Source organism: Furipterus horrens, unplaced genomic scaffold, assembly GCF_987537825.1.
Source record: "Furipterus horrens unplaced genomic scaffold, mFurHor1.1.pri manual_scaffold_7, whole genome shotgun sequence".
Classification (NCBI taxonomy): Eukaryota; Metazoa; Chordata; class Mammalia; order Chiroptera; family Furipteridae; genus Furipterus; species Furipterus horrens.
In genome coordinates this window covers 137713379-137739077 of record NW_028327177.1, presented here as the reverse complement: position 1 = coordinate 137739077, position 25699 = coordinate 137713379, and the positions used below count along the sequence as shown (strand labels likewise).

Here is a 25699-nt window from a genome sequence, read left to right as displayed (position 1 = left end):
GTCATTTGTCTCTGTGCTGAGGGTCCTAGATCTCCAGTACTGCATTACGAGAAGGGAAGTCCCACAGTATTAGTATTAGTATTAATATTAATATTAGATATAGTAATAGTATCTCTGTGGCTGCCAGCAGACTGATAATAACATGGGACAGAACACCAGGGCACCTCCCTTGTCATTAATGAGCTGTTTGGCTGGGGCAAAGCACTCCTCCTCTGAGCCTCGGTTTCCCTGCCACAGAACAAGATTGCTGGATAGCTGAGGCCATGGCCCTCCCAGGCTCTTGGTTTCAGGTTCTGGCTCCTCTCCCCACCTTTCAGTTTCGTCAGTCACAACTGCAGAGAAACACCTCTCAAGTATTCTTCACCAGGCAGACTGAAACAGGGGCCAGGGCCACTCCTTTTTCTGGGTGGCGAGGGGAAAATATTGTACAAAGTAGAAAAGGGGGTTTTAAGGGTCTTTGCCCCTGGATTGTCTAAATTGGCTATTTGTGTGGGTCTAATAATCAATAACCTTATGATTTTTGCATTCCTCTCTTCAAATGGCCATTGCCATGAAATGAAGATATTTTAAGCCAATGAGGCACATAAGAAATGAGAAATTGTTTACATTGTTGACTTTGTCACTTAACACTGGGTATCATACTTTGAGGCAGGGTCTATACAAGGTAAGAAAGAGGAGAAATTAGCATGGGATGTGTGCCTATGACATGCCAGGAACCTGGCCTTCCAAACGCTCCCTCAACAGCGACCTCACCAGGTCAGTAATAGTTTTTGAACCACATCCGCCACCACTAGCCCAAGGGCAGGCACCAGGTCTCTTTTAGATGTGCGTGATCTTTATCACCCACTTGCAGTGCAGGCCAACAGAGGCAGGAGCTGGCGCCAGACACCCTGGCACGTGGTATAATGATGAAGCACATTCATTCTCAAGTTCTTCCACAAAAGTCTCCCTGAGCACTGTGGAGAATGTCCCTTCCCTAGCCCCATCATTCCAGGAATCCCCAGCCCAGTCTCGCAGCTCCCCAAGTCTCTTCTAAACATAGATCTATGACTAGTGCGCTTGTGGGTCCAACTGAGCCCAGGCTCATTATGACTCACGTCCGCTCATGCAGAGCCCCAAAGCTCACTTAGTTAGCCAGACGAGATGGCAGAATCCCTGTAGACTCACTCCAGCCCAACTGTTGCTTCCAGAGGGAAGCCAAAACCCCAGCCATGTTTGCTATTTCAGCTCATGGAGTTATTCCTGCAGAATGGAGCGAGGAATGGGGCCAACCAGGTGGGGCAGAGGTGAGGGTAATGAGGCCAGACTGTTCAGGTTCAAATCCTGGCCCTGCCACTTTCTAGCTGCTTTCTAGGTCTCAGTTTCCTTGTCTGAAAATAGGAATCATAACAGTACCTCCCCATAGGTATTGCTGTAAAGATTTCAAAGGGTCGTGTACCAAAGAGTTTAGTTTCTCCCCACGGTCTTCTAAGAACACAGATTCCAACTGGAATCCTGGCTCTGCCATGTACTAGTTTGGGTTAAATATGTACCCTCAGCTTTCTTGTCTGTAAAATGGGAATAATGATGCCTGTCTTAGCAAAGCTGTTGGGAGGAAGAGGCACAATGTCTGTGAAGTACCACGCACGTGTAGATGCTCAAAAGACAGTACCAGTGGTATTATTACTCGAAGGAAGCAATCCTCTCCAGTCCATATGCAGAAAATACTTATTCAGTATTACTGTCTGCCCATTGGATCACGATGAGGCCTGGCTGCAGAGTGAAGATCTAACAGGCCTGGGCCTTGCCCTCACGGAACACACAGCCTATTCTAGCCACCTCCGAGGACCAGAAGATTAAATCCATGCTTGTGGTAACTGATGGAACCCCGTGTAAGTTATTTTTACTATTAATCACTGTTCTCAGAAGCATTACCAAAGGGTGTTGTGACCACCGGTGTGGGTGGGGCCCTAGCAAGGCAGGCCGGGGCTGTGAGAGCGTGGTATGGGAGCTGAGCGCCTTCTTTGTGCCTCTTTTTAAAACGAACACTTGGACGTAGGTGTAAAGCACAGGCTTACTGCCACCAGCAGGTGCACGGATAAACAAAATGTGGTACCACACACGGCAGAATGTGCTTCAGTCTTAAAAAGAACAGAAATTCTGACACGGGCTACAACATGGATGAAGCTAGAAGACATTATGCTCAGTGAAATAAGCCAGTCACAAAAGGACAAATATTGTATGATTCCACTTACACGAGGTACTTAGAATACTCAAATTCATAGATAGAAAGCAAAGGGTACCAGGTCAGGGGCTGGGGAAAGGGGGCAATGGGAGTTATTTAATGGGTACGGGGTTTCTCTTTGGAGTGATGAAAAAGCTTTGGAAATAGAGATTGGTACTGGTTTCAAAACATTGTGAATGTAATGAATGCCACTGAATTGTACACTTAAAAATAGCTAAAATGGCAAATTTTATGGTATACATGTTACCACAAAGCTGTATTTCTAAAAGTAATAATAGTAAAGGAAAGGCTTACTTAGCTCCAACCGAGGACTCAACAGGGGCCACAAAAGATGGATTTAGTATCCTACCCAGTAGAGTGACCCACAAACAGCTCCTGTGGGAATTATGGTTCCCCGCCCCCTTTGTGGCTGCCCCGCCCCCCTCGTGGCAAGCCCCGCCCACCCCCTTTCACTCAGGCTGCTCTCATGCTAGCGCAGCGCGAAAGAGGGACCTTGGGTTCTATTTCCCTGGTCACCAGCCCCGACGCATGCGGCAGTGGCTTTCAGGAGGGAGAGCTGACTGGGACGCTGGCACTGGGGCCCTGGGCTTCTGGCTCCTGGTGGACCGACCTGAAGCAGGTCCCACAAGCGGACAAGCTCTAACGGGCCATGGGGGCAGGACCGGAAATGAGCGAAAGGGACGGGACGTTTCCCTGTCCCCCTCTCCCCCAGCCCCGTTCCCTTTTTTTCTCTTTCAGGCCTGGGTCTTGCAGGGAAAAAATGATTAAACCACTCCCTTGCTCCCTCCTGCCACTGAGAATTCTTCCTTCTGTCACGCTTCCGAGACTCCCCAGGCATCTCAGGGTTTGGAGGCAGCCCCGGGGCCTTGGATGCTGTGGTGCCCAGACCCAGGGCAGAACATAAAAGATGCAGCCTTGACATTTTACAGAGGAAGCAAATTTCTGCACAGTCATGGCTGGGCTCAGAGAGAGCATTCTAATTCAGGCACAGGATGAAAACTCTTTACGATCCCGGCACAGGCGGGAGTGGGAGCAGTAGCACCCGCCCCCTGGGAGACCAACCCAGACGTGATGGGACCCGTGACCATGGCAAGACTCCACACTCAGGAAGCATACGCTCGTCATCTGTGAAACAGGGGACATCAAACGCCTGCCATACAGCTGCTCTTGCCTGGCACTCCCCACAGCATACAGCCTGTCTGTGCCCCTTTCTGTTTATCAGCCATGTCGCACTTTGGTGGAGACGGTTAGGGTGCGTTGGATTGGAGCGCTATTTATTGAGATGTTACTAGCGTTCCACTCTGCCCTGAGAATCTTCAAATATGCATATAGAAGATTTTGGTATTTCCCTACCTTAGGCCCTCTCCACTGACCACGGTCGTGAATATTGGCCCGACTTCCAAATGCCTTCATTTCTGAATCTGTCTTAGCCCACGACGCCCAGGCACCGAATAAGTCAGAAGTGCTGAGCAATTAAGGCACCCCAGGAACAGCCCTCAATCAGGGCTGATGGAACTTGATGGAGAAATATCCCAGCTCCAGCACCCCAGGCCGGGTAATAAATAAAAGACAGCCCAGGCCACCCGTGGCAGCACACTTGCGGGATAAGTCACGTTTGCTGATCACCCCCTCAGGTGGTGTTTCCTGAGATCACCTCCCAAATAAACTACTTCTGAATCTCTCAGGATCTGCTCTGGAGGAACTCCAACTCAGATCATGCAGAATCTCATTTATTCTCTACAAAGAACACAGGGAAGTAGGTCCTTCGAGCTCCCTTTCGCACATGACAAACGGGCTTGGAGGTATTTGGTAACTCACCTCTGTTCCCACAGTGCTGAAGCTGGGGCTTGACTTCCAGCACCTGGTTCCCAGGCCGCAGCCAAGCCTTGCTCACAGCGAGCCAGCAAGTGTGCCCAAGGCAGTGGCTTGTCAGAGAAGTCTGAGGCTGCAGGAGGTGAGTCTTCACCCCAACACCCCTCCTTAAGTCCCCACCTCCGCCATATGCATCAGCTGAGCAAGAGCTCTCCCGTCCCACTGAGTGCCCACCACCAGGTGGCGCCCTTTGCAGGAGGCTCAGGGTGGCTCAGCAGACATTGTAGATAAAAAATCAAGTTGTGTTCATAGACCTCACCTGGCTACTTCCAAGAAACAAGGTGTCCGCCTTCTGCCTTTCTGCAGAAGGCAGAATCTGAAATTTGGGAGTGCCTCAGAGTTCCCAGGACTTCCAAGCTATCTGAGTGACTGAACAGTATCATCTTGTTAGACAAAGACTTGCAAGTACAAATTTCTAAGTACGGAAACTAATGTCCCTAAAAGCAGTGTTAGGCACTGTAAGGACCATTGGCATTTAGAAGGAGAGCTCAGTGTGACTGGAGGGCTTCCTGGAGGAAGTGGGCTTGTGATGGACTCTGAAGTGGCGGTAGGATTTTCATAAGGAGGGAGTGCAGCTTTTGATGGGAAGTGGTCCAGGACTGGGGCATGACCAAATAGTGGGCAGGAGTGTCCTTGATGAGCCCTGAGGACTGAAGTGGTGTTGGGATGGAGCTCTGAGGCCGGGGGGTTGGGTGGAGGGAGAGGTCCAGAGATAAGGAGGGCCAGGTGGTATACATACCTCAGCAGGAGATTGAGGACTTTGGTCTGAGAGACACCTCTCAGAGGCACAGATTTCAGAGCAAGGGAGTCACGTGATGGAAAGTGAGTGGTATAAGGAGGGGGAGGCTGGGTAGGAGAATGAAAGCAATCGGGGTGAGTGACAGACAGGGATGAAGCAAAGGTTGGGTCCAATATTGTGGGCCTGGGTGACTGGAGGCATCAAAGCCTTTTAGAGATGAAAGTGACCTTCGAAGATTTAATCTTGTGTGGGCATTTGAGAATAAAGAACCGCACTCAAGGGCACGCAGCTAATTGGGGGCAGAGTCAGGAAATGAACTCACATGAAAGAGGGAGAAGATTTAGGGCAAGAGATGAAAGAATGAATTTACCGCTGGAGCATTTGGGTTGAAGTGCATGAGGTATGAGTGGAGAGATACACTGGGCAGCGAGAACATGGGGCTGGCGCCAGGTAGGTACCAGCTAGGGTCTGCGGCGTTATCATCATAGAACAGAGGACATGGTTGCAACCCCACGGGGCAGGGTGCAGAGATGAAAGACCAGAAGTCCAAAGACTGAAGCTTGAGGTCCAAGAACAGGATCCAGGACAAGAACAGTCAGAGGTGGGATGTGGCCCAGATGTGGATATGGTCAGTGTTCTCCAAGGGCAGGGACACAGGGACACGAGGCTCTGACCTGCCTAGTCCTGCTGTACCATATTAGAGATGCCTGCAAATTCTTTGACTCCTCTCTCCCGCTGAGATGTGGGGGTTTTGCTTCTTCCCCTTAAATCTGGGTGGGCTCTGACTGATGTGCCCATCCATAGACTAAAGACTGGGAGCTCCGACTTTCTCACTCCGGGAACACTGGCTCTTGGAACCCAGCCACCGTGTTGTGAGGAAGCCCCAAAAAGCCCTTTAAGGGGTCCATGGGATGAGGAATCCCAGCTTTCATCTCTGCTATGCCCTGCTCACACTAGATTCATGAGCAAAATAACCGATTGTTCTGGAGTCACGAAGGTTTGGGGTGACTTGTTATGCAGAAATAATCTGTTCTCCTCTCCAAGCGCATGGGGGTCGGGCCCATCTGGGGCTCCCCTCACCTCCCCACCTTTACTTCTCTTCCAGCGGCTGGTGACCTCCACCGGGCTTGAGCTCAATTGTGGTCACCGTTGAAGGTGGCCCCAGGCCTCTGTGGGGGTCAGGTATTGGGAGTGGCCACACAGAGGGGGGTTCATGGTCCCTCAACAAGAGTAGATAGAACAGGACGAGCTCTGGCCTCCGAGTGACCGACTGGCAGCTCACAGCACAGCCTCCTGCACCGCTGACACAGAGAAGACAGCATGTGCTGAGCCCACGTTGCGTCTCTCCCAGGGAACCACTGAGAAACATGGGGCCGCAGCTGAACCAGGGACAAGTAACTAAAGCATTTAAACAACTTGATGCCCACTTTTTTTTTTTTTTGTACATTTGTTTATTTTAAAAAGCATAGGAAATAAAATGATACCTAAAAAAGTATCTACAACAAATAAATTATTTCCAGTGAAGCATTGCAGATCCATACAAACCAGTCCACTCATGGTGACCAAGGTTCTGTCCCATGGACCTATGCTTTCCCTCCTCTTCTCTTCCTGGAGACCTGCCCCTCCCGTGCAAGGTGACTGCAGCATTAGATCAGGGTCCTGTCTGAGCCAGGTTCCTCACAGCTATGGCAGCCCGGGCAGCGGCAGCCCCAGCGTGAGGCTTCAAGAAATGCATCTGACTGGTTTCCAGTGACCCCAAAATAGTTTACATAAGTGGGGCCTGAGCTTTAAAGAGCCGTAAGTACGTCGGGCCGGCTCCTTCCAGGAGGCACATCTTCAGAACCCCTGGGGTCTTGGGAAGGCCCTCAGTTAAAAGAAAATGGCCATGTGGGACCCTTGTCATTAAAGGTGACGTGTGTGGTGACAGATAGCCACGCCAAAGATGGCCGGCCAGCCACACTTTGGGGCGGAAGGCAGAGCACCAACCCAGCGACCCTCAGAAGAGGCCAGGAGGCGGGGTCACTGGGCAGGAGCCAGCCTTTGAGAAGGGAAAGGTGCCGTAACAGCACCAAGGGCACAAGGAAAACCACTCAGAACAACGAGCGCTTCCTGCTGGGAAGAGTTCAAGAGGCCTTAGGCTACACACCGTTGAGGAGACTGCAAAACTCCTTTCAAGGAAGTCCAAGTAGCCTGTGAACAAGTCTTGGCCAGTGCATTTCCAGGGTGAATTCACTGAGCTCAATGAAACGTGTTTACTTTGCAGAGGAGGCTTTGCCACAGAAATATTGAACTTCGGACTGTGCTGACAAGCCACAACACAATCTGTCTCCTCCTGGGTGAGAGCAGGGCCCACAAAGGCAAACAAACACCCACAGGAGCTGGGCAGGTAATTACAATAAATGAGGGGTGTGGGCTGTGTGTAAAAACCTTCCTGAGGCACGTACCAGCCTCGAGGCCTGTCTTCTCATTTGACAGGTGATATAGGTCCCAAACCTTTCATTTCACTGGGAGAAAAGCAACCCTGCGGGGGAACTGATCAACAGCAACAGAGAAAGTGGTGGGTGCGGTGGGGAAGTGGTAGACCAGATGCCCCAGCTGAAGGTGGCGCTGCCCCTCAATGCAGCCAGTTGTCGCTGGGTGAGAATACGAGCACCAGCGTGGCCAGATCTTCTGATCTGGATTGTTATGTAAACATTTTATCATTTTTAATGTTAGCAATCGATTCTTAAAAAAGATTCTGTCGGCTAAACAAAACACACCGGCAGGATGGATCATTTTGTAGTCTCTCCTGCAGTGGCAGGAAGGTATAGTTGGCAAAATTATGCCCTCCCCGCCCCCAAGAGGTTCCAAATCCAAATCCAGGACTTGTTGCAACCCTGTACTGGGTGACCTGCACTTCTCTCTCATGACTGCCTGGTTTACAACCCAACCTGAGTTTAAAAAGACATGAGCAGTGATAACTGTATCCAGACCAGAATTCATCATTTTTCAGCGTCTCATCAACAGAATGAGTCCCCTTGGAAATGAGAAGTTGGTGGTGTCCAGGAAAACCCCTGATGTTCCTTCCATATGAGTCCTCTTCTTTAGGATTTCTGCTGGGCGCCACACAGGGCGTCTCAGTGCCCCGCTTCATGCAAAGTCTTTGGGATGGGTCCAAGTTATTCCCCAGTCTCCTCTGGCTCGTGGGCGTCTAGCAAGGGAATGTCTGTGTTCCCGTTGCTCACGCTCACCTTGTTCGGGTGGGAGAAGGTATATGGTTCACTCTCAGACTCAGAACCGAAGCCAGGGGATGGCTCCTCAGGACTCAGCTTTGCCGTTGGGGTCCTGGAGCATGTGGGGGGTGGGGAGGGAGGACAGTCCCCCATGGGGCCCTGGAAGGGTCGGTAGGTGTCCACCTCGGGCTGGACGAAGGACCCGCCGGAATCCTGCAGCAGATGCCCGTATACCATGGTGTCTTCGATGACGGCATACACGTGGGTGTCAATGTCCTTTTGTACTTTGTGAAACTGTTTTGGCTGCATCGGCATCTGGGTATTGACGTTTCCATTGTAGATACCGACAGCCGGGCCCTTGTTCATCTTCTTTTTCCTACTGCGAGAGGGAGCAAGGCAGGAGTCAGGAAGACAATGACCTTAGATGGGCACCACGGTCCATCCCTGCTGGACCTCAGATCCTTCAAGGTTCTGACCCCGTGCCCCCACAAACCACTTAGCATTTGAACCTGAAACTGCTCTCCTCAGTGAATACTTAAAAGGGACCAGTTTCTGCCTCTAGTTTTCTAGGTGGAAACAGGGGGTAGAGAGTGGTATAGACAGGGTAGTTTTAACACTCCCTGCGCTTGCATTCACGTTGATAGATGCACAGCATTCAACGGCGGGGACCTCCGACAATCCCCCTTTCCTAATAGAAAGGGGAGGGGGCCCAGCCCAGCACATCAGGCACGGGCTTACCTGAGCCAGCCTTCTACCACTCCCAGCCCTTTGCCCGTAGCTAATGCTCCATCCCGCTCTTCGATGGATAAGAGCTCTGACCATTTAGATTCTAAACAATAACACATGAGACTCAGGATGGCAGGTTGCTTCTTTGTTTTAAGCCTGAATTGGAGGCAGCAGAACTGAGCATTTACAGAGGGACCTGGTTCCTTCAGCAATAACCTCCAACAGGGGAACAAAAACTAAAAAAGAGGACAAAATTCAGGCTGGTGTACCAGGGTGCCTCAATAACACCATTAACCTTTGGTCTGCAATGTTCCTTGGTACTGGGGCATGGACGGGCATTAGCACTCTCTGCTATGGAAAAAGCTGCGCCTTCCACCTGCATGAACCAAAAGCAGGGGGGACTGCCTTTTTAGCCAACTGCTGATTCAAAGGGAGAACATTATCTCAATGAACATAATGGGTCATATAATGCACAGGCTGGCGGCTCGCTAATTGTACTTTTCTGAGGTAGAAATAAATCTAGTACATTTAGCTTGTCACACTGAGACTCTGGCCAGGATGGCGGGTTCCCAAGGCTCCGGCTTGGAGCCTGTGATGGATGCCATTCCTTGTCCCCACCAAAGCTCTTCTCACAGGGTGGCGGGATTGCCGCTCTATCTGCCTGCCTCTTTTAGTCCCTGCACCCCCTGGGCGGAGGGAGAGGGGCCTGCGCCTGGCTCATCATTGTAGCCCCAGCACTGAGCATAGCTCCTAGTGCCCAGGAGACCCTCAGAAATACATGCGTAATACACAAGTTCAATGTCGCTGTCTTCCCTCAAGCTCTCCGCAGAACCTGTCCACCTCCTACACCAACCTGGGGATGGATGAGCCTTCCTTATGCAAGTCGGCCAGCCAGTGGCCTCCGCCCGCAGCAGGGCCGGGGCTGGCAATTCACAGGCCAGACTGGGGCAGCTCAGAGACGGAGGCAAGGGCTGCACCTGCCTTTCACCTAAGTCCCTCCTGATGAGGAAGCTGGGCCCCGGGTTAATGCCATGCTTCCGCTCTGGGGGGCACATACTGTAAGAAAATATCCTGGGAGAAACAACAGAATGCTGCTTTTTGTTAAAAGTCCTTCCTCCCATGTGACCTATGCGCAACCCCATTTCATGGGGAAGAAGCCTCTCCCTGGGTGTCCCTGGTGGGCAGGTCCTTCCTTGTCTGCTGAGACATTTCATTTCTAGACAGTGTCATTACTTATCAGGCATTTCAGTCATTTGTCCATGGGCCCAGTTAATCTAAAAAAGAAATTTGGGGAAGGTCAAATCATGCTAAGGGAAACTGATCTCCCCCTCCCCTCATGGTTTTAATCGGAAATATGAGCAGAATTGATCAAATCTGGTAGCAGCATGCACTCTGTCTAAAAAGGTCGACACCTTCCTTTCATAATACAGAAGTTATCAGGCTGAGGGGGTAGAAAGACACAGAGTCAGTTCACTGGGTCTTCCCTCCTCTTGCCCACAAAACTGGCTTCTTCTGGAGCTGGTATAACGTCCAATAAACATACATAAAGCAGCTCGTTTAAGAAACCGGAGGGAACAAGCTACGGGTGTCTGCGTTCGTGCCTCAAGGCGACAGAGGGAGCGGGTTTCGAGGCCTGGTCTGTCGGGGCCCATGTGGCCATTATCCCACCAAGATCACCCATGGGACGCTCACAGTCTAATGAGCAGACGGGAATCGGTTCCCAGGGGGCTTGTGCTGAGCAGCTGCACAGAAACAGCAGGCGAATCTGTCACCGCACATGAATTTTTGTTTTGTTTTGTCTTTTCCCCCCACTAGGTATGGGATTTCTCCCCGCTCCACGCATAACTCCTATCTGGTGATATGATTTCACACTAATTTTGGGGGGCGGAGGAGGGGAACGGGAAACAAGAAAAAGGGTCTCAATTAACGGCAGCTCTCTGTGATCTAAGGAGGCGTCAGAGCAGCTGACGACAGTCTGAGAAATTCCACCTACTTCTTTTTCACAAAGCAAATGACGAGTCCGAGGGCAAACAGCAGCAAGGCGCCGCCTCCCACCACGACAATGAGGATGACGGTCAGGTCTGCGAGCAGAGACACAAGGGAAGGAGACGTGTGGGGTTAGGCGTGTGACACACTTGAAGACGTCCTCTCTGACGTCCGCCACCCACTCTTCCGCTCCCTGCCCCCGCATGCTGCTCCCTCATTCCCTCTTTCCTCTTGGATCGGGGCTGTGCTGGCTCCGGGCCTGGCCAGTGAGCGGCATGGCGGCTTCTCGCACTTTCTCTCTGAGGGGGAGTCGGCCACCGTGTAAGAAGCCTGACTCTGCCGAGACCACCGTGCTGTGAGCAAGCCCACGCCAACTGCGTGGAGACTCCGTGAGGGAATAAATCATGGAACTTGGACAAACACGAGCAGCAAAGCCTCTCTTGGACCTCTCTGCTTCTGCCAGGAGAGCAGGTTTAGGCTGGAGGATAAGAGACCACGCAGAGGAGAGCCCAGGGAGCCCCGTTATCCAGCTGCTGTTGGCTGGGCCCCAGGCATGTGAGAAGGCCCCTCACCAAGATCAATGAAGTCCCTGAAGCCGCCCAAGGCCCATGAGTGAATGAACCCTGATAAGCCCAGCTCAGACCAGAATTGCCCAGCCAACATGTGAGCAATAACAATGGCTGTTTTTAAGCCACTGAGTCCTGGGGCACTTTGTTACACAGCACTACTGACGTAACTGACAGCTGATGGATACGTGGATAGCTAGGACTCAAGTCCATGTTTCCGACTCACCTCCCAGGCTTGCTCCTTACCCCTCAGCCACCAATTCGCTCTGCATTACCATTCTGGAAAGACACAGAAGGCCCTTACCTATAGTTCTCGGGGTAAGCGACACCTGGAAGAGCAGGTCCAGCTGTTTGCCACTCACAGGGCTGCAATTGGAGATATTGACCCAGAAGTTGTGATGGTGGGCGCTTGGCTTGGGGAGCATTTCCTCCAGGCTGAAGATCTCCTCCGTCCTGGACAACTGCTCCTGAATGATCATGAACGCACGCCCCGTCTGGCAGACCAGGCCAGTCTGCTCCTTCATGAAGGTCAGGCAGGCCACCTGGTCGCTGGGTACACTGATGTTCCAAGACACCGAGGCGAGGGACGGCAGGCCCCGCTCCCAGTTAGGGGTCCTCAGGTAGACCTTGCTTCTCATATCCGGGGTGACTGTGAAAACCCCTTCCTCTGCAGGAAAGGGAAGAGAAGCCACACAGACATGTCGCTTAATCAGAATGGAGAGAGAAAGTCACACTGCAGGAGACAGACAACTGTCTGGACCAGCACTGTCCGACGAAGCTCCCTGCAATGGTGGGAACGTCCTTTACCTGCCCCGTTCCGTCGAGTGGTCATGCCACATGTGTCTGTTGAAGACTTGACCCATGCTTGGTAGGTCTAAAGAACTAAATCTTAAATCTTCTTTACTATTAATTTACATTTAAATTGACACACGTGACCAATGCCTACTGTATCCTTCAGTGAAGGATTAGAGTCTCATCAAATCAGGTGCTCAGGTCTCATGCAAAAAACAAACAAACAAAAAACACCCACACAAAACAAACAAGCGAAAAAAAGGCCAGTTTGCCAAACCCGCAGTATCTCAGCTTCCTTTCAGTAATGCCCTCAACATGGCTAACATTCATCTGTGCACCACAGTGGGGGGTTTACTTACTGATTTCTGTCTCTGAGGTTAAAAAACCACCCGGTTCTGGGAAGAGTTCTGGAACTGCCTAGCAGCCTAGACTGCCCTTAGGCCTATGGCCAAAGATTCTTATCCCTCATGCTCATGCCTCCGAAAACCAAAGCATGAAGTAAACATCAAGTCAAGCCCTTGGTCAATGTTGAAATGGCCTCTCACGTAGAGTAACTTGTAATGGTGATGATGACTTTTTAAAATGAGTTCTACAGTCCACTTTTATGACCGATTTAGACCTCATTTCCTGCCTGGAACACTGAAGATCGCTGTAGCCTCCCAGGAGAGCAGGGGCCTTGAGTTCTAGATTCTTCTCTCTCCCAGCATTCCTTCCCAGTACTCTGCGTATTACATCCTAAATTCTCAAAGCAGAATCATAAAAATGTCTGCAGAAGTGTTCTGAGGTTACCACCTTAAAAATCTAGGACGTGGGAGTATGTGGCTAATTCTAATTTATGCTCAGCCTGCTTCCAAAACAGACTCAACCTGATTATTTGTTCTGCTGCCTCCAGCCACTGCCTCCCACTGTCAGACTGTCTGATTTCTAACTCTCGGAAGTTTCCACGCTAGGTTAATGGTGAAGTCAGCATCAGGACTCACAATCCTTCACATTTCTTGTCTGAAAATCAGCTCCCTCAGCCATATCTCCTCTTCAAATTGACAACTTGATTAAGACCCCCACAGAAGCAGAATAAGATGAATGCCCAAACAGGAAAGGGTAGGGGGGCCTGGGCACGGGGCAGAGTGAAAGACACCCTTACCTTTAAAGTAGGGTATGAAGGACACTTTCAGGCCCTGCCTGGAGACGTCCTGTCGGAAGCTGGGGGCAAAGGTGCGCAGGGTCACCGAGATGTTCTGCTTCACCTGGATCTGCTGGATGGAGCCCCCAGAGCAGAAGGAGCCAAAGTAGAGGTCCTGGCCGGGGCCGGCGCTGGCTACCAGGTAGCTGAAGCTGGTGTTGCAGACCCGCTCCTGCGTGTGCTGCTGCAGCTTCTGGGCCGGCACCAGGGCCAGGCTGAGCCTGTCCTTGGGCACCAGCAGCCTCCAGGAGAAGCTGTGGAGCTCCACGGGCAGCTGGAGGATGTCCCTTGGCACCTGGAGGGAGTAGGACCTCCTGAGGCAGTACCGGTGGTCCATGCAGCCTGGAAAAGAGGAGCTCGTGGTACCCAAGCGGGAGGAGACAGGAAGAGCATCCTCCCAGCTCTCAAGTCAACCTGAGGCTTCCTGGCTTTTCCCTTTGGTCTTTCCACCTCCAGCACCCTCCACTGTGGCTTCTGCCTTCCCCTCCTAGCTTCCCCTCCTGCCCTCATATTCATCCTGAACTGGCAGACCAACCTTTTGTCTGCCAGGGCCTCGCCCCTGTGTGTCTGTGTCTTAGATGCTAAGTGCCGTGTACGCAGGGCACAGGTTTGCCTCCCCCCAGGCCTGGGGCCCCGTGTCCCTGTCTGCAGGCCAGCAGGTCTGTGCGGTGGCTACAGCAGGGAGGGGAGTTGATCTCGGCTCACATTCCAGCTCTGCCACTTCCTCATGGGGTGGCCTCAGCTCCTGCCTCTGCAGAGACTGCTGGGGCATGCACGGCAGAGATGATGGAGGCCCCACAGGGAGGCAACTACTGGTTTGGCTGCCCCGCCCCATTCATCACACACTTATTATATGACTAGCACATGTTCGGCACTGCTAGGGGCTAAAGGGATAAAAAATGGAACAAGTCAAAGGTCTTGACCCTAAGACTCTGAGTCTCATGTGAGAGAAGACAAGTGGGCAGTGAGCGTGGGAGCAGATGGCGTGCAGACGGGAGAGGACGGGGACGGCCACAACTAGGAGGCAACTGCAGGCTGGACAGAGGAGACGTGAGCGCGGACATGGGACACACGCTGCCCTTGTGAAGGACGCATGTTCCAACTGAGGCTGCTGGGCCCCAAGGACGCACATCTCCACACTGCGCTTTGCTTCTTGGTTGCCCCTGCTCACCCGGCACTGCGGGGGACATTTGTAGGCCCCACCAAGAAGACAGGGCAGGACGGGGAGAGGTGCCCACGGGCAGGGAGGAGCGCACCAGTGTCGGGGGCAGGGGGGAGCGTACTTATGGTTGTCTCGGCCTTCATCCACAGGCGAGCCAGGTCATCACAGAGGAAGGAGATCTTGTGTTTGGAGCCAGGGGTCAGGGTGAGATTGGTGCTGCAGGTCCGAGACTCCAGACACACAAAGCAGCCGGGGACAAACCTGCGGCCCAGCTTGAAGGTCCTCGGCTCAATGGTGAGCCACATGGCTCGCTCGTTACTCAAGTCAACCACGTAGGTCACATCTGGAAGCACACACAGAGGACGGGCGTGAGAACGGGTCAGCGGCCACCCCGTGAAGTGGCAGAGGTTTCACCACACCTCTCGTGGCTGGGGAACGCCGGGAACCTTCTGTTACTATTAAGGCAGCAGCATCACAAGAACTTAAAAAGAAATTTAAAAGGAAAAACAGTGGGTCGCATTTCTCCCGCTCTTATTTAACAGCTTGCATTTCTTCAGCATCGTTTTAGTCCTTGTTCACATGCCTGCATATTTTTAGCTACTTAAAAGTACAGCGAATATAAAGTTTTCTACTCAGCTTTTACTTGACTATTTTATACAGTTTTACTTATGTTACTATCATTTTCATATGCACTAATCTTTTTAAACATTCATTAATCTTAGCAGCTGCATAATAGTCAACCAAGTGAGATTTATCATCATTTGCCTAAATACTCTCCTCCTATGAATGGTAATTAAGAACGATGTGGTATTAGTGCAGGAATAGAGGATTCACAGACTCTATACGTCAAATAAGTAAGAAGATGATGAACTATTCTATAGGCTAGACCAGGAGAACTGTCTTTCCCATCAGTAAAAGAATAAAATTAGACCAGTACCTCAAAGCAGTCACCACAATAAAAACAAAGAGACTATCCTTATAATTGTACTGGAGAGTAAATGCAAATTATAACAGAAAAAAAAAAAGATTAAAATATCTTTCTGACAAGAGGCACCATAAATAATGTTAAGGGACCAGGGACACAAGGGGAGAAAATATTTGTGGCCTGGAATGACTGAGCAGTTGACAGAAAAGGAAACATAAATGTCCAAATATACAAAATACCAAGAGTTCTTATATAACTTGCAATTTCACTTGTAATAAGAAAAAAGCAAATGAAGACAAAGTGTTACTATCTCCCCCTAATCAGATGGGGGGAAACATACAAACGTGATAACAGTGGGTGCTGGGGAGGGAATGGGGAGATGGGGGAGGCGGGGTACTCTCACGCTGCAGTGGGAGAAGGGAAGGTCCCATTATGATGACTTTCTAAAAGTCTTTCCCCGCCATCTGGGATGTCTTTGACCTTTGCTCTGCCGCCGGAGCCATCCTGGTCCAGACTTAATCCCATGACAGCAGCCTCTTGCTGTGTTAAAATGAACACACATGACATGCGTTCACCAATAAGCCTGTCTCACTGCCTAGCAACGCACTTCCTGCAGCCCTTCAGGGTCCAGAGTCCAAGCCGTCCAGAAACCGCAGATGAGACACAGGAAGGGAACCTCACCTCAAGCAGACTGCCCAGGAAGGAAAGAAAGTGCTAGAGGAGGAGGGGAAAGGAAGGTCGGCTAACTCACTGCTTTCATTTTGTGGACGTTGGACCAAAACTTGGAACTTCAGCCGCAGGATCCCTGGGTTCTGGGCGTCTTGGTCACAGCCCTGCAGGGAGATGTTGAAATTCCCGGCCATGTTCCCGGGCTGCTTGTCCGCCAGCTTGAACACCTCGGGGTTGGTGGTGGAGCCCGGGATGTAGTACTCCACCCGCTCCTCCTTCTTCTCGCAGTTGGAGACATTGAACTGGAGGAAGGACACGCTCGCCCGCAGGGACGCGGGAATGACAAACTGCCACGTCATGAGCTCATCCTCAGGGAAGCCGCCCGGGTAGTTGGCAGACATCAGGGTTGCGGAGCCTTCACCCTCAAACACAGATTCGATGACGCACAGTCCTGTTGGGAGGGGAACCCACACCAGGTGATTAGACCCTGCCCTGTCTGTCCATGGCGGAGGGGCAGCGGGCTGAGGAGAGGGGAAGGTGGATGAGCCGCGGGTCTGGATGTGGCATGAGGAGGAGACACCCGTGGTCTGTGAGTCAGTGTTTAATAACTGACTCAGCGGGGGGGGGGGGGGGGGGAGCCCTAATATGTAGGGTCCGCCTACTTCCTTGGTGTAAATACTCCCACCATAGCTGATTTCAAGCTACCGATATGAGATGACTGAACGTGGCCTTGGGAAGAGAAGGCAGCAGCTCCTCCTCACACAGGATTGTCGCCTACAGACACAATCGGCACAAAGAGCCTCAGGAGCACAGACACAGGAACGTGCCGTGAAGTCATTAGGAGGCAGTGAGTTTTGAGTGTTTATGACCTTTGTTTCTAAACCCACTATGTTTTACTTGTAAGTTTATGTGAACGGCTCCGTGTCACAACGGCTCACACACTTCCTGCACACGTGACAATCAGCTCCTGTGAGCCAGTGTGAGCCAGTGCTCTCACACCACTGTCACCATTAGAGAAAATGTGAAAAAGAAGACAGAACAAAGGAATTAGAAAAGGAGCGATCGCAATCGGTCTGTAGAATCAATCCCATTTCATTTCTTTAAAACAAACCTCATAGTCACAAAGGACAGAGAAAAGGGAGTCACCGCCCAGGTTAACAGAGAAGGGTGGGCCCGCAGCAGGTGTTGGTGGCCTGTGCCATTTACAGAAGACCTAGATAAAGGGGTGACCTTCTATGTTTCAACCTCGGCAAGTAACAGGAGGGCATGGCATGCTCACGTTTTATGGATGACCGGTTTGCGATGCTGAAGCCGGAGACATTTCTGTTGTGGGACCACGGCAGGTGTAAGGCCATTTGGACGCCCTCTTGCATCTTGATCCGGGACACAGTGCCGTTGCTACAGAAGGTCCCGATCTTGACCGGGGTGGAATCGATGCGGCCGCTGATGGAGTGAGTGACCCCATCCGGGCAGCTGTCCCCTGGCTCGATCTGCCGCAGGCGCGGCATGGAGAACTGCAGCTCCAGTCCAATGCTCTTGTGCGCTTGGACGTCCCAGATGAAAGTCCGGTTGAGGGTGGGCAACCGTGATGTTGGGGGCTGCAGCTGGACCTCCCCAAAAAAACATGGGCCTGACATACAGTCTGAAACACAGTCACACAGCAATCTGGTCACAAATGCTACCAGGCTACTCACTGCTCCTCCCTACCTCTTTAGGAGACTCTCTGGGAGCACACCAGTGGGCACACCTTCCTCCAGGTCGCCTGAGTGTTGATGGCCAGTGGCGCACAGATGCCCCCTTCTCTGGTGAAGTGCCTCAGCTGGCTGGTGGCGCCTCTTGGGGCCAGAAAAACCTGAGGGGTTTCACTGCCCATCCCAGCAGGGAGCAGCAGTCCACAGCCAATCAGAGCTCATGTTGGGAGCATGGGGGGGGGGGGCCTGACCTTCTGGCTTCAAGTGCGTCAGCCTGAAGCTACACTTGAGCTAAACCCACATCCTTGTTTAGGTCTTCCCTCGCTCTCTCCTGCTTTCCTCGCTTCTTCACAGGGCGCTTCTGAGGGCGCTCTCTTGACAAAGGACTGGAACAAAAATCCCCACGCAGGCTCTGTTCCAGGGAACCACACCCAAGCTACCTCCTAACTCCTGTGTTTTCAGATGAAGTCAGTGCAGTCCAACTGGTGGGCCTTCCCAGAAATCTGAGGGTGGCCCTTTGCTCTGCAATGGAGCCTGTGCTTTGGGAGCCAGAGTTGCACAACTTTCAGGGTGCAGTGCCAAGCTCTACCTTTGAAAACTGGTTTTCCCATCAACACACTCATCAGTACACCGAGTTAACTCAGAACGTACGGAGCCCCTTTATGGCTGGAACCCGGAGGCACAGTTTCTTCCTGCCTTGTGGTTTTAATGCTCCTATTTTATTACCCTGTTGGATTTTTTTTTTTACAGGCTAACAACTAATGGCATCCTCTGATGTACTTTGTTTTCTAAGCTTTTAAAACAAAGGGAGAAACACTGCTGTCGGGGAAGAAGAAGAGAAAAGCATGTACAAGAAGGAACAGAAGCCGCAGGTGAGGCAACCGCAAGGCTTTTGTTGTCTCGGGCACGGGAACCAGAAAGGTGGGATTGGTTCTGGCCCATGTGATTAACACCCTGCGAACCTTCACTGTTGCTCCCGTGGGGTACTGGAAGGTACTGCCAACCCTGGCCAGGTAGCTCAGCTGGTTAAGAGCGTTGTCCAATACGCCACGGCTGTTGGTGTGATCTCCAGTCAGGGCACACACGAGAATCAACCAATGAGTGCGTGAAGTCAGTGGAACAATGACTCGATGTTTCTCTTTCTGTCTCTCTCTCAAATCAATTAAAAAAAAAAACTACTGCCAACTCAAAATGGAATTATGGGAGAAGTTCAGAACTGGACGCCTGAGGTCCTCCACACCTAACCTCTCCTTTTTTGCAAAGAAGCCCCAGAACCCAGGGGGTGAGCACAGCATTTCCAGTTCACGCAGTCCCAGGACAGAGGCCCGGGCCACGTTTGCTCAGCCCGCGTCCTTGCCAACTGGATCACCTCACCCATAAAACTGGGTTAGATAATAGGGTGACGGGTGTGGCTAAAATTAGACTTTGTGTCAGTCAGGACAGTACCTATTTTTAGGAGCTCTTGCAAACTTCATTGTCTATACATCACCTTTTTTCTTTTAAAAGCTGGCTTTGTGGCTTTCCATCTACACCTCCAGCGTGCCCAGGGCCACATGGAGTGGCTCCTGCTGGGTTCTGCGCCCTTGTGGGAGCACTTAAGCCCACTAAGGCGGTGGTTCTCAGCCCTGGTTCCACATCAGGCTCGCTTGGAAAATGTTTTAAAAATGCACAAGCCTGGGAGACCTGAGAGATTTTTATTTAATTCTATACCAAGAACCTGGAGTCACGAGGCTCCATTTCTCAGCCATGGTGCTGCACCAGCCAGCAACACGGGAGAATCAGGGTATGTAAGCACATCTTTTTAAAAATTTTACTTATTTGTTTGTTTGTTTATTTTATTTTTAGAGAGGGGTAAAGGAGAAAGAGAGGAAGAGAAACATCACTGTGTGGTTGCCTCTCACTCGCGCCCCCAACTGGGGACCTGACGTGCAACCTAGTCACGTGCCCTGACTGGGAACTGAACCAGCGACACTTAGCTCACAGGCCAATGCTCAATCCACTGAGCCACAGCAGCCAGGGCTAGCACTTTTTCATTTGTTGCTAAGAGCTTCAGTTTTGAGGATGGACACGCAGGGAAGAGTAGCCGCAATGACCGGCCTGCCTCCATGTCTCTGTTCTCCATCCAGGGCCAAACTGTTACAGAGCTAAAGATTCCCACGTAGAGGATGGAGAACTGTCATCTCAGAAGAGATTCACACCCCACACACCCTTCTACTTTATTAACTTTAATGGCACTATTCGAAACGGTAACAAGAGAGATACCCAACTTTGAAACTTTCAGAATGCCTACTCAGGACAGATCTTTAAAAGGAGGGCAGGCAGAGCACGGGACTGAATTCTAGAGTCAAGGTTTATTATTTCAGAAATGAGTATCTTCATATCATTTTCAAAAATTGCGAGCGTGGGTTTTGACGGTAAATTGTGTCGCATCCAAGGGTTGAGAGCCTGAGGCATTCAAGCACTTGACCTGTGGGATGCTTATCTATCAAGATAATCATGGGTAATTTTTTTCTCTCTCACTGAATAGTGCCATACATTACATCAGCCGATTTGATTTCCTTTTCTAAGATGATTATAAAGTAATGCATGCTCGTCAAAAAAAAAAAAAAAAAAGAGGATAGTATAGAGGAACAGAAAAGAGAAAATGAATGTCACTCTTCCCGCCCACCACCACCCCCACTACAGAAATAATATAAGGTTAACGTTTTGGTGTTTAGCCCTCCAGACTCCGGGCTGTGTGTGCATGTGTGCACCTGTGCCTATGTGCATATGTGTGTATTTAATAAAGTGGGACTGAACTGTTTCCCTACTATAAGCTGTGCTCTTCGCAATAAACCAAAACTACCTTTCCATATCAGATATGCAGATTTACTTCAGTCTTTGAAGAGCAACACACCATTCCACTGAATTCTTCAGTGTATCAACATTTTCCTCCGCTCTGTAAAGGCTTCACTGAGATGTTAACTGTAATCATCTCAAACTGACCGATGACTTGGGAGGAGAACTGACATTTCAAAGTACTGAGATTTTCATCAAGGGATCCAGGTCATCTCTCCATTTATTTATGTCTCCTCTTTTGTCTCCCAGTAAAATTTTATATTTTACTTCATATACACCCTACGTTTTTACTGAGATGATTCCTAAATGGTTAACTAGAACTTGTGAATGACGGTGTCCAATAGCATGCATGATGGGGACCCTGATGTCATTTCCTGCGTCACTGGTAACGCTTCTCTGTTGAATGATATTTGCTGTCTGGTTTTGGCAGAGACTCTTCACTGGATTAAGAAAATGTCCTTCTAGTTCTGGTTTACTAAGAATGTTGTATTAAACACATGTAAAATAATCTCTTCAGCTAATCATATATAGTTTTGTTTTGTTTTTTCTCAGAATGACCCTTCCAGTCTCCCAGTGAGGCCTCCCTGCTCTTGTTCTTTTACTCCTTTAATGCATTTTTTGAACTTGATAAACTTAGGATTTGTTTTGTGTGTGTATAGTCATAACAGGCTGGTCTATGGGGCTTTTACTGTTGTTGTTGCTGATTTTTAATGCCTTGGCAGGTTTTGACATCAGGGTTGTAAGAGCCAAATAAAATAAGGAACTCTGCAACTTCCCTTTCTGTGCTCAGAACAGGAGTCAGCAAACTACAGCTCGTGAGGTCTACCCAGCCAAACACCTGTCACGGCACATAAAGTGTCCCTGGCACTTGGGCTGCCTCTTTGTTTACCTATTAGCTATGGGGACGTGGTGCGGTGACAGCAGAGCAGCATACCTGTGACAGCGACCATCTGGCCCACAAAGCCTCAGGTGTTACTATCTGGCCTTTTACAGAAGAAGCCTGCCAACCCTCCTCTAGAATGCTTTAAATATCATGGAAATTATCTGCTCCTTCAAGTTCTATTGGACCCTCTATGAAAACAGCTCTAACCCAAACTTCGCTCTCCTCCATCTTGGACGTTTTCCAAATTTCCTCCATTATTATTTATTTATTCAGGTTTGCTACCTTTTTTTTTTTTTTTTTTTTTTTAGGTCTGCTACTTTTTTATGAGTAAGCCTGGCCCATTAAATTTTTCCTGAAAATCATCATGTCATTCAGATTTTCACATTGAGTATCATAATGTTGTAGTCTCCTACAATTTTAGAACTCGCCTTTGTATATGTCCTTAAGTCCACATTTATACTTTCAAGGCTGCATGTTCATATTTTCTCTTTCTTTTCTAGGGGACTAGTTACAGAGATCTGTCAATGTAATTGGTCTTTATCAAACACCAGGTCTTGGTTTTAGTTATCAAACGCAGTTTCAGAACTGCTTTTAGAAACTTTTAATTTCTCCTTTTATTTTTCCGAATTCCTTCCTCCTAAGGGTTGTTTTATTCTTTTTTCTTCCTTCGTGACCTATTACCTGGTTCAGTTGTTTTCAGTTAAAGGAGAAGAAATTTTCTGAGTCTGGCTCTGATTGGATCACAAATAGTGTTCCCACTGTTGGTACTACCTCCATCCGTGTCTGGCTGGCATGCCCTTCTTCAGGTGACTGGGAAATTATATATTTTCTTTTTTCTTTCTGATTATTATTCCTTATGTCAATCTCCTGCCCCAAGCTCACGTTCTCAATAATAATAATACCAACTATCTATAGTTTGTTGAATTCTTGTTCATCATATACTCTCAACCCATTATTTTATTTCATCCTCATAACAACCCTATTGGTTGGTACAATGGCTCTTATTTTATGGACTAGAAAACTAAGCCACAAAGGAGTTAAGTTACTTGTATGAAGTCACATGATCAGGTCACATGATCAGTATCTCCAAAGCTTGAAGCCAAGACCCAACTCCCTCAGCCTCTAAAGCTGCTGCGTTTTCCCTTGCACTTTGTGGACCCATTTCTCTACTTTTATCTTCTTAACCTTCCTTTCTTTCATCCTCTAATCCCTGGACTTCAGCCGGAGGAGTCGGAGGAGTCGTTAGCACATCAGACTGAGCATCCCAGACCTAAAGATCTACAGCTCCGTTCAGAGACAGTGTTGCTCAGTGGTCACAGGCCAAGGCTCTGGAGCTCAGGAGCCTGGGTTCCGGTCCTGCTGCTACTTACTGGCTGTGCCATCTCAGGCAAGTCCCTTTCTTTGTGAACTCCTAGGGCAGTTTGTGGGATTTAACAATTTAACCTACATACAACACGTACAGAGCTGAATAAAGCGCCGAGTTGCACAACAGATCCTACCCACCCTAGCCCGGAGGCCGGCTGCCAAACCATCCAGGAGTGCGTACTTACCGATATTCTTCTTGATCTCAATGACGAAGTGGTTCTCTGGATTCTGGCAGGTGAAGGAAAAGCTCTTTGTTTCTCCAGAGCTGATGAGCAACGCGGTTGTCAGTTTTCTACTCATGATGTAACAGGGCTTCTTCGGCAGAAGTGGGGTCCCAGGCTTTATCAAAACTGTGATGCCGCTTCCATGGGGCAGGCCAATCTCAAAAGCTTCGGAAGAAAGGAAGAAAAATGCAGTGAGCAAGATGACTGGGGTCTGCAGACCTGCTGTCGTCCCCTCAGTTGGTCCTGGTAGGGTGGCCTCTCCTCTTGGACCAACTGTGGCCCTTCGCCCGGCCTACGAGGGGGGTGGCACAAAATACCAGTGCCGTCCTCATCAATGGGGAAGAACTGGGCCACTGTGGGCTGGGCATTGACATGCGTCACTTGTTTGGTCTCTTTGTTTTTCTGAAAATGAAAAACTCTATACCACATCCTACATGTCTTAAGCTCTATGTTTTCAGATACCCTGTCTGTATTAAATAGCAATTAAGTAGCTATCAGAGAAACTACCACATTTCTTCTTAACATGACTGCAGGCCGAAGTCCACACACAGAAACTGTCTGTAGAAGGACGTGTTTATCTGCAAAGAGCTGCTGTCTCCTGCCCTGGGTGCTTCGCATGCCCAGTACACACAAGCATACATGCACATTCATAGAGTAGTGCAGGGTAGGAAAACTTTTACAGAAATTAGAAATAAATATATGATGTCACCAAACTTGGAAAGTTAGAGAAAAGTAACGGGATGGGGCCCCGACTCATGAACAAGCCCCATCTCTCTCCCATTCCCTTCGCTTTATCGATCTTTGGGTCATCTCGGACTAAAAGGGAAGAGCCACTCTTCCCCTTGTTGGCTAACACCCCTTCCCTGATGAGTCCTGATTGTGGGGCTCTGGGAGGCTGATGGCAGCGCATGGAGGGACAATCATCTGTAGGTGGGTCTCAGGGAGGGACCCCGGGGGCTCAGAGACCCACGGGGCTGTAGCTGGTGCCTCTGTTCCATTATGTTCTGGAGCAAGAGATGGTCAATGCAGTGATCCCTCACTTACCACGGGTATTATATTCTAGATGCCCCCGGGATTAGTGAAAATTCGCGAAGTAGGAACCTTACATTTATTTTAGCATTTACTGTACAGTACCGCAAAATCCCACGATACAGCGAAAAATCCGTGATAAATTATCAAATATAATATTTTTTTAAATCCCACGATACAGTGAGGCCGTGGTAAGTGAACCGCAATATAGACGGACGACTGTACCTGTTACAGCAACTGCACACGGAAGGCGCTCAGGAAACGTCTAGCCAATGAACAGCAACCCACCCAAAAGCTTTTCTTTGTTTTCCAGCTGTGCTTTCCCTCCTCCTTTTCAAAATGTATATTTTTAATCAACTTTATTGAGCTATCATTTGCATGTATTAAGAAAGACCCACTCGTTTTAAGAGTTCTGACAAATGTAGATACATGAGATCACCCCCCAAAGTACCTGTGGCACCACCCCCTTGCAATCAACCTGCACTCCAGGCCCCAGAAAACTATCAGGTAGTTTTGCCTGATACAAACAGAATCTAACAAAATACTCTCTTTTGTAACTGGCTTCTTTGCTCAGCATGGTGGTGAGGTCCATCCAAGTTATTGCATGGATGGTAGTTTGTTCCTTTTAATTGCTGAGGAGTGTTCCACTGCCTGGCTAGGCCACGGGTTATCTGCCCACGCACCTGCTGAGGGACGTTTGGGTCCCTGCCAGGTGTTGACCAGCCGTGCGCTGTAATTTTACCAGAACTTCTAACCAGCACCGGAGCTGAACACATTTCCCTCCCGACGCAGGGGAGGAGGAGTGGACCTGTGATCCCGGAGCCCAGCAGCTGGGTGGGACCAAATATTTGGAATTCAGTCAATGTCCTCTTATCTTACATCTCTCTCCCCCTTGCTTCCCGAGCGAGGAGAACAAGTGAGGGAATTGCCAATATTTCCCCCGGTTTCTCAGGTGAGAAACCACCTTGCAAGTGTAAGCCTCTCCAGCGACTGCCCAGCAGGGACTGTCAGAGAGCCCCAGGGCACCAGCACAGGGCCTGTGACTTCGTTTCCCGATGACTCAGGTTTGCATTGATGGAGCGAGACTTCTTATCTCTCCAGCCTCAGCATATACCCCTCTCTGCCTATACTCGGCCACCTTCGCCTTCTTTCTGGAACATACCAACCCCTTTCTCACTGCAGGGGCTTTGCACATGCTGGTCCTCATTCCTAAAATGCTTTCTCTAGCAAGAGCTGGGTCCTTTTTGTCATTCCAGTCCCAGCCCAAAGGTCATCTCCTCCAAGAGACCTTCCCTGACCAGCCACCTAAGCTTCTCCTCTCACGCCCACCCAGTCGCCGGTACTTCCTGTGTGTCCATCCCAGCTCCATCTCTGACTCAGAGAACCGTGTTATTTGCTCATTTGTGCTCACCTCCCATGACCCAAACGTGAACCTCCTACGGAACTGCAGCAGGACCCTGCTTTATTGAGTAGCACCCACAGGACCTCAACAGTGTCTGGTGGCACATGGAGGCAGCTCTAAGCCTCCCAACAGCCGCATAAAAATTAGACTCTGTACATCCTTGTCTTTGCCACATGTCATGTCTTGTAGACACATCACCATTCCTGTACTGCTG

The 25699-nt window shown here is 49.9% G+C and overlaps 1 protein-coding gene across 1 annotated transcript in view; it reads right to left on the bottom strand.

Moving 5' to 3' along the window:
- Positions 1–7616: 7616 nt before the first annotated feature.
- Positions 7617–25699, bottom strand: part of CDCP1 (CUB domain containing protein 1) — a 38373-nt gene continuing 20290 nt past the window's right edge. Inside the window, exons 2-9 of the mRNA XM_090284621.1 lie at positions 23016–23219; positions 17333–17695; positions 16136–16504; positions 14581–14802; positions 13259–13639; positions 11630–11992; positions 10767–10854; positions 7617–8426 (exon numbers count right to left, since the gene is read on the bottom strand). Of these exons, the coding sequence (XP_090140747.1) occupies positions 7994–8426; positions 10767–10854; positions 11630–11992; positions 13259–13639; positions 14581–14802; positions 16136–16504; positions 17333–17695; positions 23016–23219 (2423 nt within the window). The 3' untranslated portion in view covers positions 7617–7993. The remainder of the gene's footprint in view (positions 8427–10766; positions 10855–11629; positions 11993–13258; positions 13640–14580; positions 14803–16135; positions 16505–17332; positions 17696–23015; positions 23220–25699) is intronic.